The 18,333-nt window shown below is 56.8% G+C and overlaps 1 protein-coding gene across 2 annotated transcripts in view; it reads left to right on the forward strand.

The window, feature by feature from the left end:
- Positions 1-18,333, forward strand: part of GALNT9 (polypeptide N-acetylgalactosaminyltransferase 9) — a 115,228-nt gene that overhangs the window by 52,276 nt on the left and 44,619 nt on the right. The window contains exons 3-5 of one of the 2 annotated variants that reach the window (XM_033220062.1): positions 8,736-8,902; positions 10,235-10,409; positions 13,807-14,004. In XM_033220062.1, coding sequence (XP_033075953.1) covers positions 8,736-8,902; positions 10,235-10,409; positions 13,807-14,004 — 540 coding nt within the window. Of the gene's footprint in view, positions 1-8,735; positions 8,903-10,234; positions 10,410-13,806; positions 14,005-18,333 lie in introns of those variants that run through there. The other variant, XM_033220063.1, reaches the window with a different exon arrangement.

The following is an 18,333-nucleotide window of genomic DNA, read 5'->3' on the forward strand; positions in this document are numbered from 1 at the left end:
ACGGGCATCGTGGCGGGCCTGTGTGGAGCCACCGTCAGAACGCCAAGGAGCACCTGCCCCGACCCCATCCTGCCCTGCGCCCTTGCCCACTCTGTCCCGGTGAGGGGGCGCTTCCCTGGGTCCTCGTGAGACCTGGGCCGGTCCCACAGAGGGGTCCCCGCTGTGCGTCCGTCCCCATGGTGCATCCCCCGACTGCTCTGGGGCTGCTCTGAGCTGGGGAGCCTGGCGGGGTGTGACGGCGTTCTCCTCTCTCCTGTCTCCTCCTCCCCCCGCCCTCCAGCCCTGGCAGTGGCGGGTGACTGGAGTTTCGACGGCTGGCAAATGTGTCCCCAGGGCTCAGAGACAAACACGAGCTGTTCACGTGTGACCGCCCTGCTGAGAATGTGTGGCCCCATGTGGCCGCTGCTGCCACGGTAATACACAGCACTGAAGGGTGCAAGGGGGACAGTCACAGAGTGACGGGCACAGAGTGATGGGCGCAGAGTGATGGGCGCAGAGTGAAGGGCACAGAGTGATAGGCGCAGAGTGACGGGCACAGAGTGACGGGCGCAGTGTCTTTTGTGGGGAAGCAGCGGACAGCAGCAGCTGAGGCACCTGCTGTCCCCCTGCTTGATTTTTAAGGACTGTGCTGCTGTTGTCTTGTTCTCTCTGCCTCTGTCTTCTCCCTCCCTCCTTTCTCCCCGTCTCTGTCTCTCTGCTTCATCTCCTCCTTCCTCTCTCTGAATCTCTGCCTCCCTGTCTCCTCCCCCACTCCCCTTCCTCCCTCTGTATGGCGATGACTGACCATCATCTCCCTCTTATCTTTTCTCCCACTCTTCCTCCCTGATAGAATTCTGAAATGTATCTGGGCTCCAGCCAGAGTGAAGACTACATTTTCTGGCATCCCTTGCAGGGTGCTGTGGCCATGGCTGTGGCTGTGTGGCCGGGCTCTGGCCAGGAGATGATGGCCAACAGCTCCACCTGGGACCTCAGACACATCCGATCCATTTCTTCTTAAAGAAATAATTGAAGTCAATTAAAGTCAAATTGAGTTCCTATTGATTACACTCGTAAAATCCGAACCATTATGTGCCCAAGAGCTAGCGTGTGAAGCTAGCTGTTCCCGGGGGCTCCTGTCCCTGGGGTTTATCTCCAGGTGGCACCTGGCAGGGCACAGAGGTGGCATCACCTGCTGGATACTCCAGACCCCAGCTCTCCGGTTTGCCCCCAGGCAGAGCTCCGTGAAGCCTGCAGGACTCCATGCCTGCCTTTGCCTTCTGGAGGAGGTTCCTGGTGATCATATTTCAGGGAGACATGGGGTTTGGCTTGATTCTCAGCCCTGCTCCCCTCTATGACAACTTAGCTTCTGTTTCTCACACCCAGGATCAGAGGTGCTCACTATGTGCCAAGCTCAGTGTTTATCGATCCCGTATTTTACAATTGTTTTGGCCACAGTCAATAGACTACTTTACAAAAGGTGTCTGTTCAGTGCTATATCCTGTAATAGACATGGCCCTATTTCCTTTCTTGTCCCTAAATGGGATTTGTTCTTGTTGGAGTAACTAAACGAGAGCAGTCTCAGGAACAGTTTTCTTTGAAGAGTTTCTTCCAGAGCGTGGCTCCTGAGATAGAGCTGGAGACCAAAATCACCTGGGGGTGCCCTCAGTGAGAGGGTCTGTCTGTGCAGTTCAGGCCTCAGAGCTGTTTATAAAACAGGCTGGGCCTAAGTTACCCGGGGAACTGGCCGATCTGGTGCGCCTGTCTCCCTCGCCTGTGTGCTCTGCAGGCAAAGGCCAGGCCTGCGTAGCTGGTTAGACACGGGAAAGTGAGTGGTCAGGCCAGGATCCCAGCAGGCACCCTGTGCCGCCCCACAGGGCTCCGGCCCCGTGGGTCTGAGACCTGCCCCAGGTATGCATTCCCAGCGGTGTTTGTTTCCCGATTCCGCCCTCGGCCTCGAATTCGTGGAGCCGAACTCCTGCTTTCTTCACAGTCACTTCTGGTATTTGAGCTGAAACCATGTCTGACCACGGGCCCGGCTTCCTACGCCCCACCCTCCTGCTCTGAGCGGCACCTGCCCTGGGCGAAGGCCATCCCGCCCTGGGTTCTAGGACCCGGCACAGGCTCCTCCCCGACTCCCCTCCGCCGTCTCCCGCCTTTTCCAGCAGCACCAGACGCAAATGGGACTCGGTGGCTCCCGCCCAGGGGACGTCACTGACCTCCTGCCCCTTCCTCTGCTCTGCCTGGAGGTCCTGCTCCTTGGAAAAGCTCGCAGCCACTGGTTCCACTTGCTCTTTTCCCACGGGGGAGATGGGACCTGCCACTTGTGGAAATCACACTCGTCGAGGCCGCCCATCACCAAGCCCAGTGCAAATTCTCGGCCAGCATCTTCCTCGGCCGCCTTCGGGCAGGTGACGCTGCCTCGCGACCCCTCCCCCTGACTCTGTGCTGAGGCTGCCCTGGGTCCTCCCTGGCCACACAGCCCACTGCCGCTGTGCCTTTGCAGAGCTCCAAGGTTAGGGCTCCAGGGCTCAGGCCTTGGCCTCCTCCCCCGTCTGTGCCTTTCAGTCCTGTCTAATGGAGGCAAACAGTCCCAGACATCTAGCTCTAGCCCTGGCTTGAACTCCAGGCTCAAATATCCACGTTTTATGTTTCAACAAATGGCCAGATTGTTTTCCAAGGGTTTGCGCCACCTCCGGTCCCCACCCGCCACACGTGGGCGTTCCAGCCCCTCTGTGACCCTCACCGACACCGCTTTTGTACACTGGGGGCACGTCAGCCCTTCCGGTAACCAGACAGCGGCCCCCGTGTGGCTCCGAGTGTCCGTCAGCTCCCTGACGGCCGCCTGGGGGGGCACCTGCGCACATACTTGGTGGCTGCTTGGGCATCTTCAGTGCTGACGGGTCTGTTCTGATCTTTCCCCAGTTGTCATTGGACATTTTGTTTTCTTACTTTTGTGTTTTGAGAGCTCTGTGTTACTTCTGGATACAAGTCCTTTATCAGATGCGTGCTCTGAATTTATTTTCTCCCCGTCTGCTGTGGCATGACCTTCTGTTCACTAAGAGCGTCTTTCAAAGAACAGACTTTTTTTATTTTCATAAAGTCCAGTGTATCCATTTTGCCTTGTTTTGGATCATGCTTTTGTTGCCATATTGAAGAAATCTTTGCCTAAGCCAAGGGCACGAAGACTTTCTCCTCTAGTCCCTTCCAGGGACTTGATGGTTTTAGGTTTTACATTTAGGTCAATGATCCACTCTGGGTTAATTTTTGTATGTGGTGGAAGATACGGATCAAAATGCATTTATCCAGAATGGGCAGTGTTTGTTGCTTGCCAAGGTGTGTGTGAGTGAGAGCATACGTTTGTGTTTCAGTTTGTGCGTGCGTGTGTAGGTGTGGGTATGAGTGTGTGTGAATATGTGTATGGGTGTGAGTGCGTGTGTGTGTACATGTATGGGTTTGAGTGTGCTTGTGTGAGAGACTGCATGTGTGTGAGCGTGAGTTCATGTGTGGGTTTGTGTGCATGTGTGAGTGCATGTGTGAGTGTCAGTGCATGTGTGGGTTTGTGTGCGTGTGTGTGACTGTGTGTGTGAGTGCGTGCGTGTGAGTGCATGTGGATTTGTGTGCATGTGTGACTGCGTGTGTCAGTGTGTGTGGGTTTGTGTGCATGTGTGTGACTGCGTGTGTGAGTGTGTGAGTGTGAGCACATGTGGATTTGTATGCATGTGTGCCTGCATGTGTGTGTCAGTGCATGTGTGGGTTTGTGTGCATGTGTGTGACTGCGTGTGTGAGTGTGAGCACGTGGATTTGTGTGCATGTGTGACTGCGTGTGTGTCAGTGTGTGTGTGGGTTTGTGTGCGTGTGTGACTGCGTGTGTATGTGTGTGCTTGTGTATTTCCCCATTTGCCAAAGCAGTATCCTTTCTTCACCTTACTCCTTTATCTATTTTGATTTATCTTTCTCTTTGTCTAGCTTCACACCAGCATTGCCCTGCCCATGGCTGTGGTTCTAAAATAAGTGTTAACTTGAGGTGGTGTGAATCCTCCCACCTGGTTCTTTTTCAAGATTGCTTTGGCTCTCCCAGGTCCTTTGCATTCCCACATGAATTTCAGAATCAGCTGCTCAGGTTCTACCCTGAAGCGCACTGGGGTGCTGAGGCGATGGTGTGGGGTCTCCGCATGCGCAGGGGAGTGCGTCTTAGCCTCACTGAGGACCCCCCGCTGCTCACCTCACATCCTCCTGTCTGCTCTTTTTGCCATGGGCCAGCCTGTGTGCTGAAGTGAGTGGCTGGGAGTTTGGTCACACACCTCTCTGTGTGGTCTGCTCCAGTGGCCCCTGCTTTGGAGCCCACCCCATCCACCCCTGCCACAAGCTGGCGCCATGTGGCCCTGCCTGCCTCCTTCCCCGCCCTGGTTCCCCTGCCTGCCTCCTTCCCTGCCCTGGTTCCCCTGCCTGCCTCCTTCTCTGCCCTGGTTCCCCTGCCTGCCTCCTTCTCTGCCCTGGTTCCCCTGCCTGCCTCCTACCCTGCCTTTGTTCCCCGCCCCTCCTCTTGGCTGCTCCAGCTCTGGGCTCAGGTGTCTTCCTTTTTGTGGGACAAGCCCAACTCTTCCCACCTCCATCCCTCTCTGTGCCCACATGCCACCTCCTCACCCTTTTCCCACCTCCATCCTTCTCTGTGCCCACATGCCACCTCCTCACCCTTTTCCCACCTCCATCCCTCTCTGTGCCCACATGCCACCTCCTCACCCTTTTCCCACCTCCATCTCTCTCTGTGCCCACATGCCACCTCCTCACTGCTCCTGGGGGACAGAGCTCAACTGCATGTCCAGACGCAGATCACGCCTCAGGCTGGCCCTTTCGCTCTCTGAGTGGAGGCTGCGTCTGTGACGTTTTATTCTCAGAGACGCGGGGATGCTCACCTGAGTCTGTCCCCAGCCAAGGGAGGCCCTGAGCCTGTTTAGGGACAGCAGGAAATAATGGCAGAGGCCCAGCACCCCCCTCAGATCCCCCTTGCCCAACTCGGTGGTAACCCACTCAGCAATGCCGGGAGCAGCCACCGCTGTGCTGGCAGAGCTGCCTTGCAGGAGGGGAGGTCCCGGCCCCACGTTTGAGAGCAGAAGACAAAACATCTCCTGTGGCCGCTGTAACAAGGGCCACAAGCAGGTGGCTTCCAACAATGTGGATGCACCGTCTCCCGTTCTGGAGGCCAGACCCCAAGATCACGGTGTGCCCCCTCCAGAGTCTTCAGGGAGGATCCTTCCTGCCTCTCCCAGCTTCTGGGGCTCCAGGCATCCCTGGGCTCATGGCTGTGCCATTTAAGTCTCGGCCTCCACCTCCACGTGGCCTCCTGCCTGGGCCTCCATGTTGCATTTCCTCTGCCCTCTCTTTAAGGACACCCATCGTTGGATTTAGGACTCACCCTGAATCCAGTATGATCTCGTTGTCAGTGGGTGGCTGGGTCAGGTTCTTGACTTTGCAGCACAAAATAATTTGAGAGCAAGTCCAAAGCACAAGTAGGCAAATAAGTTTGTCACAAAGCAAAAGTGCTCCTCAGAGGGAGAAGCAGCCCCTGGTGCCTTGAGGGGAGTCCTTTCATGGGAGCTGTGCGTGCACGTTCATGAAATACAGTGAGGTTGGGTATATAAAGGCAGACAGGTCTGCGGTTGGCTGTGCGTGCGTGTTCATTAAATACAGTGAGGTTGGGTATGAAAGGCAGACAGGCCTGCGGTTGGTGCACATGCCCAGTACCTAAGTGCTCCAACACACACTGCCTGTATCATTACATATGGAATCCTCACTGGGGGTATATCTCTTACTATTAAAATGAGGGAAAGGTCCCTGTAAGCTGAACTTGGAGCCTAACTGTGCGTACAGCTTCCTGGAGATGCCTCTGGCCCCTCCAAGGCAGGAATGTGTAGCTAAGAGCTTCGTGGGCTTTGGGTGCTGACTGGCTGGAGATTGGGGAAGCTACATCAGGAATAAGGTACCTTCGTTCTCTTTCCCGGGCCCCTACTGGGCTTCACACAGGGAACAAGGACGTCAGTGTGGCCTCCCCACCCTACCGATCCTGCCTCAAGGTCATCTCAGGATCCCGAGCTTAATTACATCTGCAAAGATCCTACTTGCAATCAGGCACATGAGGACAGGCCCTTCTGAGATTAAACCCAGACCAGAAGATGTGTTTCCAAGATCGGAGACAGAGGCCCACGTCCTGCTGACACCATGTCCTGGGTCACGGGAGGAGGACACCGTTCAGCCCACCACGGAAGAAAAGCCTTCTTCAGGGAGGACCGGCCCAGCCGTCATTTGCTCTCCGTGGCCTCTCCCTCATCCCCAGCAGGAAAAGGCTGGGGGCTGAACTTTAGGGTGAGCGACTTGCCTTCCTCACTGATGGGCATTTTGGACTTGTTGGAAAATCTTTGAGCTCCTTTATCTTTTTCTTGGGGCTGGGTTGAGCCTTGCAGAAAAGTGAGATTTGGAAAAGCCATCCTGGTCTTCATTGTCTTCCATTTGCCAGCCAGTGGGTGACGGGGGTTAAATAAAAACACTTCAAGTCCACGTGTGTGGAAATGACCTGGCAGGATCTCCCTTGTACGACCTGCGAGGCGGACCCGGTTGGGATCCTCATTGTGCCGGAGAACTGAGGCTCCCAACGGCTGTCGGTCTCACCTGTGGGCGCCTGGTCTCGAACCTGGATCAGACGCTGGTGCTGCTCCCTGTCAGGAACATCTGCTGACGGCTGGTCCACCATCCACAGGCCCCACTTCTAGGAGCCCCACCTGCCAGGCGCTGAGCCCAGCATGATGCAATAGAGCATAAGCCAATCAGAGCGCCCTATTTCCTCTGGCCACAGTGGTTGGTTCAGGGAAGGGCACGTCAGCCAGTCAGAGCCCAGGAGACACAGGGATGCTTTTCCTGCGTGGCCTGGGAAGACAGGCGGGTTTGCTGCCCTGGACTCAAACCCCTGGAAGGACCGGACCTGTGGGGACACAGCCTCCGGCCACGCGGACAGGCCTTCCTGGATTAAACTCAAGCCAGAAGGCTGGAGCCAAGAGAGGCAGACAGAGGCACGTGTCCCACTGACGAGCTTTGATCCCCAGTCAAGTTGGGCCCGAAACCAAACACACCTGGATTTTTCCTACTGATGAGCCACCAACCCCCTTTCTGCTTAGGCCAGCCCGGCTCGGCTTCTCCATGTTCCTGCTGAGCGGACAGCAGAGGGTGCATCTGGAAGGTTCTGTTGCCCTCATCGCTCCTGAGCACCTCACACGCTCCGCAGCATGGCCAGCGTCCCGGGGGCCTCTGCGTCCATCTCTCAAACCTGCGGCCATGAGCTTGCAGGGAAGCCTTCCGTTCCATGCAGGCAGCTTGTTTATAAAGCGAGTGGCTGCTGAGATCCATCAATAAAAGGCCGTCGATATCCTGGGGCAAGGAGTCTGATTTAGAAACCGGACACGGATTCTAAATCAAATGAGAGGTCATTGAGAATGAGTGCCGTAGGTGACAGGGATTCTCTGCCACCACCCGCCCTCGCTCTAAAGTCTGAAAAGGCTGGAGGCCCCCGGGAATGCTCACACCATAAATTACTTGTCCTTGCTGCTTGCAAGTTCTTCAGCACAGGTGCATGCGGCCCTGAAGCCTCCTGACCTAGTGATGGAGGGAGAAAGAAGGGTTGGAGTCCACCACTGTCCCCGAGGCCAGCGGCTTCCTCCACTGCTCTGAGGAGGCATGGGGGGCAGAAATGAGTACTTCACGGGCCCAGCCGGTGCCTGTGGGGCCCCTTGAGTCTCCATTTGTCCTCTCGTTACACAGATGTTTATAAAGTACCTGCTGTGTGCCGGGCACAGCCTGGGTTCTTGGTATAGAGCTGTCAACAGGACAGAAAAGGAGCTTGCTGTTAAGGGGGCTCACGTTCTGGTCATGGGGGGAGATAGACCTGCAGGAACAAACAGGTACAGGGCGTGCGCTTGAGGACGGTGAGGGGGGCCGCCCCGTGGGACAGGGCTGGTCCCAGGCTTTCTGAGCAGCCCTGCCCTCTCCCCCTGGTCTCTGGGAGTGTCTCTGCCCCCACAACCCCAAAACATCTCCTCTCCAACCTGCAGCCGTTCCTGCAGTCCATCCTAAGATCTATTTCCTTTCTCAGGATTTTTTGTTTTACACATTTTGCAAGTTCATGAAAAGTGTGCGATCCAAGCTTTTTCCTCTACAGACTAATGGAGTGAAGTCTTCTTGTCAGAAAGCATTTTTCTGAGTGATGAAATCTCCCTCACTGAGCACCACAGTCCAGATAAATGTGACGGTGACGCACAGCCCTCGTCCCTTTGAAATTCTCACCAGAGGCTCGGAACCAGCTGCAAGCCAGGGCGGGAAGTGGCTGTCCATGCGGGTGGCTGGCTCCTTGGCTGTGCCTGGCTCCTCAGCTGTGCCCAGCAGCGCCATCCCCAACGTGCTCCTGAAGCTGACAGCTGGGGTTGGAATCCCAGCACCTGCACTCATGGCCCATGGGGGAGGCTCCTGTCTGTAGAACGGGGACATTCATCTCTTGAGGTTGCTGTGAGGACAGGGTGGGCACAGGAGCTGTGTGTGTGCTGAGTGCCGTGTTACTGTTACTAGTTTCTTTCTAGAACAGCTCTGATCCCTGTACACCCTTGACGTCTGGTTGTAGGGTCAAGGCCTTGTCCAGTAGCCCTTGAAGGGTGCACCTGGCTCCCAGGGTCCCGTGCACCCCACCCTGACCACACCTCAAACTGTGTCTCCTGCAGGTGCAGGCAGATGAGCTACGCCCAGGACCTGCCCCAGGTCTCCGTGGTCTTCATCTTCGTCAACGAGGCGCTGTCGGTCATCCTGCGCTCCGTGCACAGCGTGGTCAACCACACACCCTCCCAGCTCCTCAAGGAGGTCATCCTGGTGGACGACAACAGTGACAACGGTGAGTGGGCGTGGCCTTGGCCTCGGCATGTTGCTCACGGGGCGGCTGCCTGTGGCTGGGTTGAGCTGGGGTTGGGTGGAGCCTTCCGGGACGGAGTGACAGGACCACACCCCGTCTGTCCACGGGGCTCTAAAGCTACGGGGGTCCCTGCTGCCTTCCAGCCTCTGTCATGACTCGTACATGCTGTCCCCAGTGTGTGGCTGCCCGTGCCTCTCTCTGCCTCCATCACACAGCCTCTCCCCATGTGTCTGCATCCTCTCCTCTTCTCATGAGGACCCACACTAGACTCAGAGCTCACCTCAAATCCAGGAGGATCTCATCTCAAGATCCTCAACCGGATACATCTACAAAGTCCCTGCTTCTAGACAAGCTCCCCTCTCAGGCTCCGGGTGGAGATGAAGTTGGGGTCAGCCACCCCACCCTCCACAGAGGCCAGCAGAGCTGAGCTCTCCTGGGTGCCACTTCCCGCCTCTCATGCCCACAGAGGCACCAGAGCTTGGCTGGACGGAGCTGGCGGCTGGAGCCCAAGCCCCGTGGTTCCTCAGCACCACCCTCCTCAGCCTTAGGTGCCCTGAGGGCAGCACTGCTCACACCCTCTGGCACACAGGCTTGAAACGCCAAACAAGGATCTGGCACTGCCCCAGGCCTGTCCCCCATCTGCCCTTCCCAGGCGCAGAGCAGAGAGCCCACAGCCATGACACTCCCTCTGGAAATGGAGGGAAACATGAGCAGGCCCTTCCCCACCCCTTGTGGAGGCAGAAGGCTGTACCATGGGGCTGTGGGGCAAGCTCTGGCCTGCAGCAGGGCCCCAGCCCGGCAGCACCGTCTACACTGGGGTCTGTGTGCGGAGGACTGAATGGTGTGGCCGCCCTCCTGAGCCCTATCTCACTGCAGAGGGTGGTGTGTGGGGAGGACCATCCAGTCCAGCTTGGCTACGTGTGTCTTGCCCTTGGCCACAGGGAGCTCCATCAGGACACCCTGCCTCCAGCATGGAGAGGCCACGTTTGTGTGTCCACCCATCCATCTGCGGACTTGGTGTTTTCACAGCTGACTGCTCAGCCCTGTGTCTCCCGTCTCCACAGCACGGGCTGCTTTCTGGTCTGGTGTGTTTCCTTGTTTGCTGTGTCTCCCACTGGAATGTCAGCGTCGTGAGGCTGGGGTCTCGTCTCTCTGTGACCTCCCACGCGGAACCGCGTACAGCTCAGTGGGTCCTGAGAGAATGTTTACGAGACATCCATCCCACACGGGGCACGCAGCGTTTCCGGCCTTGGGTCTTGGTGGCCCCGCGCCGGCCAGCACCTGCCAGCGTGCTGAAGTCTTGTCTCTCCTCAGTGGAGCTCAAGTTCAATCTGGACCAGTATGTCAACAAGCGGTACCCAGGCCTCGTGAAGATCGTCCGCAATAGCCGGCGGGAAGGACTGATCCGCGCCCGGCTGCAGGGCTGGAAGGCAGCCACTGCCCCCGTCGTCGGCTTCTTCGATGCCCACGTCGAGTTCAACACGGGCTGGTAAGGGCCGGAACAGGCTGGACAGCCGGTCTCAACGGGTCCCCCTCCACCATCCCCCTCCTCAGCCGCTGTGCTGCTGCAGCCTGGCTGCTAGGGTGGCCCCAGGGCTGGGGTACCTGCCGTAGCCTTCAGGAGCTGGGGCTGAGAGCCACCACCGAGTCCACCTGTTCGGTTACCTCTGCGGCCTCTCTGTGTCCAGCTCCCGAATGCAGAACCACTGGAGGGCAGGCCCAGCACGCACCCAAGGACATGGTTCTTAGAAGCTCTGAGGCACGTGTGTGAGGCTTGGTCTGTGCCCACCTTGCCCCGGGAGAACGTGACCCTGTCCTGACTGCAGCAGTCTCGGGGACTGTGTGTCCCCCACAAGGCAGGAACCTCAGATCAGGTGGGGTGGGGCTGAGGTGTACACGTCTGGCCTCTCAGGCCCTGCTCAGTCACTGGAGGTGGCCACAGGTGCCCTGGAGGCCTGAGCCGAGTGCAAGGGGCATGGGAAGTGAGTGCAGGCTTCACCCGTGAAGGTCCTGGGCTGAGGGTCACCTTGTGTATGGGGTCCTGGGGCCACCAGCACAAAGCACCCCTGCTGGGCGGCTCAGAGCAGCGGGACTTCACCTCAAGGTGTAGGCAGGGCCGAGTTTCCCCCAGAGGCTCCCGGCAAGGATCCCTCCCGCCTCTCTCAGCTCCTGGGGGCTGCAGCCCCGCCTCCGACTCCCACCCCGTCCCTGCCTTGTGCAAGGACTCTTGTCATTAGAGTTGGGGCAGTCCAGGATGCCCCCATCCACACCCCAAAGCCAGCCCCACAGAGGGCACCTATGGGATACATAGTGTACAGGGGTGTGTGCCCGGCACCCAGGCCAGACCCCACGCCCACAATGCACAGGGGTGTGTACCCTGACCTCAGCCAGTCCTGTGTCCACCATGCACAGGGGTGTGTGCCCCGCACCCAGGCCAGACCCTGCACCCACCATGCACAGGGGTGTGTACCCTGCACCTCAGCCAGTCCTGCACCCACCATGCACAGGGGTGTGTGCCCCGTACCCGGTCCAGGCCCTGCCCCTGTCCACCCAACCACAGGGAAGACCCGGGAAGCTGTTTTCCCCACTTCCTGGAGAAACCAAAACTGAAGATTTTATATCAACTCTCCTGACTCATTTTTCTAAACTCTAAACTCAGGGAAATGCCAGCTGTGGTTGCCGCAGGGACTTTGGTGGGAAGCGGCAGCTGACGATCAATCTCAGGGTTACACGGAGGCCGGGGACTGTCACTGTTGGCTGGGACACCCCACTGCATGTGACCCTGGGCCTCCTGCCGGGTCTCCGGGGAACCTGGCGTTTTGGGGCTTCTCAAAACCTGTGGTTTCTGTAACAGCATCAGTGGGTTTGAGCGGGGACTTGGCACCTCTCAGGCTTCTCGCCTCACACTCGGCTTTCCTGGGGCATCTCAGCCCCCAGCCAGTGCTGTTCTGATGAGACGCTGCCTCCTCTGCCCTGTGCCCTCCCTGCCCCTTCCTCGCTCCTCCGCCGGGTGCTCCCCTTTCCCTCGATGTTCATCAGCTTCTGACGTGTTGTGCATGAATTGTGTTCTACTGCCTGCCCCCTCAGGGTCACCCCACATGGTCGCACAGGTTGTGCACTGCACAACTACACCCACAGCCTTTCAGTCCCTCTGATGCCGCGTAAGCTCCTCGAGGCCTGAGGGCATGTGGGGGAGCCTTGCGTCTGTCACGTCAAAATGCAATTTTTTTTTTTTTTTGAGACAGGGTCTCGCTCTGTCACCCAGGCTGCAGTGCAGTGGTGCGATCTCGGCTCACTGCAAGCTCCGCCTCCCGGGTTCACGCCGTTCTCCTGCCTCAGCCTCCTGAGTAGCCGGGACTACAGGCGCCCGCCACCTCGCCTGGCTAATTGTTTTTTTTTTTTTTTTAGTAGAGACGGGGTTTCACTGTGCTAGCCAGGATGGTCTCCATCTCCTGACCTCGTGATCTGGCCGTCTCGGCCTCCCAAAGTGCTGGGATTACAGGTGTGAGCCACCGCCCCCGGCCAAAATGCAATTTTAAACCAGTGCAACTTTAATTTTCACAACTGAAAACCAAGTTATCCTTCTGCAAATAGCAAACCCTCCCATAACTGTCTCCACAAAGGATTCTGCCTTATTAGCAGACCTGGCATTTCCAGGGAGCTTTTCATCTCTGAAGCACTTTGCTAACAGTAATTAATTAATCCTCCTCACAAAACTGAAAGGCAGGTAAATACCAGGCCTCACACTCAGAGGGTGGGAAGGAGGGGTGAGGACAGCCACGTGGTCTCACAGGCAGGGTCAGGGCCTCGCCCCTCCCAACACCGGCCCTGCCTGAGCTGACCCAAATCTGCCCTCAGGCCGTCCTGCCCCTCACTGAAGCCTCTGGGCTCTGTGTCAGCTGGTGGCTAGGTGGCTGCAGCCCCATGGGACTCCAGCATGGATGGCGGCCTCTGCAGCCGTCTCACCTTGCAGTAGACCGTGGTGTCTCACCTGCTTCCCAGGACCCCTGCCTGGGATGGGGAATCACAGACTGAGCTGATGTCCACGCGGGCTGCTTCTGCTCACCTTCCTCTCTGCCCTCCTCGCCCCCCACTGCACCACTGCTCTGTCCAGCCTCCTGGCCAGCCCTGCAGGCCCATCAGGCACACGCCGGGCTTTGGTGCAACTGCTGTTCCCGCCAAGACTTCCTCCACGCCTCCTTCCAGTCACTACCCAGGGCAGCCCTACTTAAAACTGGGAGCCCCTTCTACCACATCCATGACTGCTTATACCTCATCCTCTGTCCCGTCCTGGAGCGGGGCCACTGCACACTTGCACAGGTTCCGCACTGCACAACGGTGCCTGGTGGCTTTTCCATCCCACACTGTGTGAGCTCCCCATGACACGGATTGCTTTTATTCCTTAGTTCATGACTGTATTCCAATTTGTGGGAACAGGGCATGGCACATAGTAGATCCTCAGTTAATTCTTGCAAATGAATGCAGCTCCCACAGGAATAAGAAAGGAGAGGAGGGACTCTGGGCTGGGCAGAGAGGAAGACTGAGCTGGAGAGCCCCGTGATGGACATAGCTGACTTCTTGTGGGCCCCTGGGCAGCCCTTCAGAGATGCTGCAGCTGGGCCAGCATGGCCAGTGCCAGCGTCCCCCAGGGGCCAGCAGCATTCAAGGGGCTGCCCCAACAGGGGTGAGGCCTTGGTCAGGGTGGGTCTGCTGCTGAGAGGGGCCCTGGGGCTTCCAAGTGAGGCTGTGGGTCCAGCTCAGCAGGGGGTGGCAGGGTTGGATGCAGACCAGGTGGGGCCTAGTCTCCCCTCCCTGTGGGCGAGTGGACCCTCCTCGGGGAGTGCAGTGGGCTGGGCCCCCCCCAAATCACAGCTGTGCCTCTGCAGGGCGGAGCCCGCACTGTCTCGGATCCGAGAGGACCGGCGTCGCATCGTGCTGCCAGCCATAGACAACATCAAGTACAGCACGTTTGAGGTGCAGCAGTACGCCAACGCTGCCCACGGCTACAACTGGGGCCTCTGGTGCATGTACATCATCCCCCCGCAGGACTGGCTGGACCGCGGCGATGAGTCGGCGCCCATCAGGTGAGCTGCCCCAGCAGGGGTCGAGGGCAGCCCTGCCTGGGAAGGAGTGGAGCAGAGCGAGGCGGGCGGGGGACAGGGCTGGGGATGGGGGCTGGGAACGGGGACTGGGGATGGGGGGTGGGGACGGGGGCTGGGGACGGGGGCTGGGGACGGGGACTGGGGACGGGGGCTGGGGACGGGGGCTGGGGACGGGGGCTGGGGACGGGGGCTGGGGACGTCCCCCAGCAAGCACAGCCTGGTGCAGGGCCCTCGCAGAGACCATGGTGAGGGTTGGGCCAGGTGCTGGGGCCCCCGGCCTTTGCCATAAAAACTTGGCACACAGAGCTTGTCTGTATCACAGAGATGCAGATGCAGCCCTCGGGGCTCACTGGAGCCAGGACTAACGGCTTGAAGGTTATTTTTCTTCATTCAAAATGCACTTGATAATCCCCAATCAGCAGGAAAAGGATTGTGTTGTGTCAGGATTGCCTTGTGTTTGACATTTTAAAAATGAGTGAAATTCAGAGAACCCAATGGGAGGCACCTCCCACGGTTTTTGGCAGGCTCTGGATGCCCTGAGCTGCAGCAGGAGTAGGCTCACTGGCCCCATCGAGTCTTCAGGGCATGGCTGCCCACTGCTCCTCATAGCCACCACCTGGAGAGCTGCTGAAACCCCCGTTCCAACCCTCAGCTAAAGGACAGGCAGCGACGTGAACAGACACTACCCAGGAGAAGACTGGCCTGTGCCAGAAAGCTCATGAAAGGTGCTCCCCACGGTCCAGGGAGAGGCAAATTCAACCCGTAGTGAGATGGTGCTCCATGCCCACTGGGGTGGCTGACAGGTGCAGGCTGACAATACCAAGTGTTGACAAGGAGACGGCACAGACACAACTCTTGGACGTGGCTGGCAGGACTGTGAATCAGCACAGATGCTTTGCAAAACCAGCAGCTCCTTCTGAAGGCCCAAAACCCTCTCCAGTGTCCCCCTCCAGTGTCCCTCCCTGTAGTGTCCCCCCAATGTCCCCCTCCAGTGTCCCCCCTCCAGTGTCCCCCTCCAGTGTCCCTCCCTCCAGTGTCTTCCCTCCAGTCCCCCCTCCAGTGTCCTCCCTCCAGTCCCCCCTCCAGTGTCCCTCCCTCCAGTGTCCCTCCCTCCAGTGTCCCCCTCCAGTGTCCCCTCCAATGTTCCCCTCCAGTGTCCCACTCCAGTGTCCCCCTCCGGTGTTCTCCCTCTGGTGTCCCCCACTCCAGTGTCCCCCTCCAGTGTCCCACCTATCCCACTCCCAGGTGTTTTTCTCAAAATAAATGAGACATATGTACATGCAAAGGCTTCCACACAAACGTTCACAGTGGTGTTACTACAGTAACCTCCTGTGCGTCAGCAGGGAGTGGTTGAGCAGGGCAGACTCCCCCCGCATCACGGAATACTCAGAAACAGGGAGGAGCGGACCCTTCCACACCTAACAACATGGTGAGATGCAGAGGCTCGTGCTGAGCCTCGGAGCCACACATGGAAGAGAGTTTCTGCGTGATTCCTGCACACAGAATTCCACGGAAGGCAAAACTCATCCTGGGGCAGAGGCCGAGGGTCGGGGCTCACAGGGATGGGGCCTGGGACAGTTCTGGAGCAGCAGTGTTCTCTCCTGGACAAGGACGGGGTCTCCATCCGTCAGAATGGACCAAAATGCAAATATCACATGGATGCATTTCATTTTATATAAATTTCACCCCCCAAAGTTGATTATAAAGAATAAATTAAATACTAAGGCAGGTGTGGTGGTTCATGCCTGTAATCCCGACACTTGGGAGGCCGAGGTGGGTGGATTGCCGGAGCTCAGGATTTCGCCCTCCCTCATGGGGACAGAAACCGCAGACAGCCGCAACGAGACGAGGCCATCTTGGAAGTTCCAGGACAGCTTCCATAGTGGACGCCCAGCGTGACGATCGCAAAGGTGCACTCGGGTCCACGTGGTGGTGTTGCGGCCGGCGCCCCTGCTTCCGTGCTCAGCGTGCAGGCGTGCAGCCCGCTGGATTTGTATGTTTTAGGGAGACATAGGAATCAGTCCACACATGTCAGGGGCGCACTGGTGCAGTCCAAAAGGCAGGACTACCGCAAGTGGGGAATTCCAGGTCATGGGTGGATTCGAAGATTTTCTGACTGGTAACTGGTTATTATCTAAAGACCGACATCAATGGAAAGGAGTGTCTGGTTAAGATAAGGGGTTGTGGAGACCAGGGTTTTATGATGCAGATGAAACCTCCAGGTATCAGGCTTCAGAACAAGCTTCAGAAGGAAGAGATTGTAAATGTTTCTTATCAGACTTAAAAAGGGGCCAGACTTCTGGTTAATCTCATCTGGGTCAGAAAAGACCTCCAAGGGAAAGGAAGTGTCTACGGAATGTGGAGTCCCCCACAAGAGGCCACATCGCAGGTCATTTCAAAATACATCAAAGAAGTATGTTTTGGGGTAAAATACTTAATTTCTTTCAGGGCCTGTTAACTGTCATTTTGGATGCGTTTTATCTCTACAAAGAGTCTGTTTGGTCAGACTTAACATCTCCGTTTTAGTGTTCCTGAATTCCAAAGGGAGGAGGGTCTGAGGGGGCTTGTCCAAACCCCCTTCCCATCAGGACCTGAGCTGGTTTTCCTGGGTTACTTTGGGGTGCCTTTGGTTGAGAAGGGGCTCCATTCAATTGGTTGGGGGTCTTAGAATTTTATTCTTGGTTGACAGAACCAATACTTAATCATTTTCACATGAAATCTTATTTTATGTGAAAATGATTTCTACTCTTTGAAAATTGGAAGATTCTAGGCCCCAATTCTTACTCAGTCTTGATGAGCTGAAGCTGAGTTGCGGCTGCTCCCTGGGACAGAGCAGAGCCACAGTCACCACCAGTCCCAACAGCCACTCCCAGCAAGCCTGTCTGTCCTGTATTGTTTATTGTTTGCTGATGCCGCTGCTCCACTTGGGGAAGTATTTCTCTAGAGTTGGGTCCTCACGGAGAGAGGGAGGATAGGGATAGACCAAGAGGATTGACGATTTCAAGAAAAAGAAGATGAAGTCTTTCATTCCATCATGTTCAGCACATGAAACTAGTAAACTAGTCCTCTTCTCTCTTGTACTTCACCTGCCTGACCTTCATGTAAGTGAGTTCGTCAAAACTCACCCTGGAGGACCACAGTCTGGGTGAGACCCTGTCAGAAATGAGCTCCCCACTCACTAGAGGGTCACAGAGTCACATGCTGGAGCCTTGTCAGAATCACTCCCCTCATGCTGGAGGATCAGGAATAACAGGTGAGAGAAAAAAATAAGAAGGGCACGATGCCAATCATTGCTGAAACCGAGAACACATTCTCCTCGTCTTTCTCCCTTTGCATACGCTTGAAAATTTCCATAAATGAAAGTAAATATGCATATTAAAAGCAACGGAGGGGCCAGGTGCGGTGGCTCACACCTCTATTTCCAGCACTTTGGGAGGCCGAGGCGGGTGGATCACCTGAGGTCAGGAGTTCCCAGCCTGGCGAAACCCCGTCTCTACTAAAAATACAAAAATTAGCAGGGCGTGGTATTAGGTGCCTGTAATCCCAGCTACTCTGGAGGCTGAGGCAGGAGAATTGCTTGAACAGAGGAGGCGGAGGTTGCAGTGAGCTGAGATCGTGCCTTTGCACTCCAGCCTGGGCGACAAGAGCGAAATTCAGTCTTAAAAAACAAAAAAAAACACAGTGGAGGGCATTTTCTCTCTCTCTTTTTTTTTTTTGAGACGGAGTCTCGCTCTGTCGCCCGGGCTGGAGTGAGTGGCACGATCTTGGCTCACTGCAACCTCCGCCTCCCGGGTTCACACCATTCTCCTGCCTCAGCCTCCCCAAGAGCTGGGACTACAGGTGCCGCCACCACACCCGGCTAATTTTTTGTATTTTTAGTAGAGACGGGGTTTCACCATGTTAGCCAGGATGGTCTCGATCTCCTGACCTCGTGATCTGCCCGCCTCGGCCTCCCAAAGTGCTGGGATTACAGGTGTGAGCCACCACGCCCGGCCTCAGTGGAGGGCATTTTCAAGGATGTACAGCAGGGGTCAGGGAATCATGGCCCACAGTCCTGTATTTGTAAATAAAGCTTTATTGACACATGGCCATGTTTTCTCATTTGCATATCACAGCAGAGTGGAGTGGCTGCCACCCAGGCTTCTGGCCGCAGAGCCAAGACATTTACATGCTCTCCCCGGGCAGAGGAAGGGGGGCCCTGCTCCAGGACAGTGTTTCTGTGATCTCTTTGGGGAATGGACCTTCAGGTGCAGGGCTAGCCACCTCACTTTTTAAGTACAAACAGTCTTTCACTTTTCCCATTGTGGATGC

This window comes from Trachypithecus francoisi, unplaced genomic scaffold (genome assembly GCF_009764315.1).
Source record: "Trachypithecus francoisi isolate TF-2019V2 unplaced genomic scaffold, Tfra_2.0 Lachesis_group11, whole genome shotgun sequence".
Taxonomy (NCBI): domain Eukaryota; kingdom Metazoa; phylum Chordata; class Mammalia; order Primates; family Cercopithecidae; genus Trachypithecus; species Trachypithecus francoisi.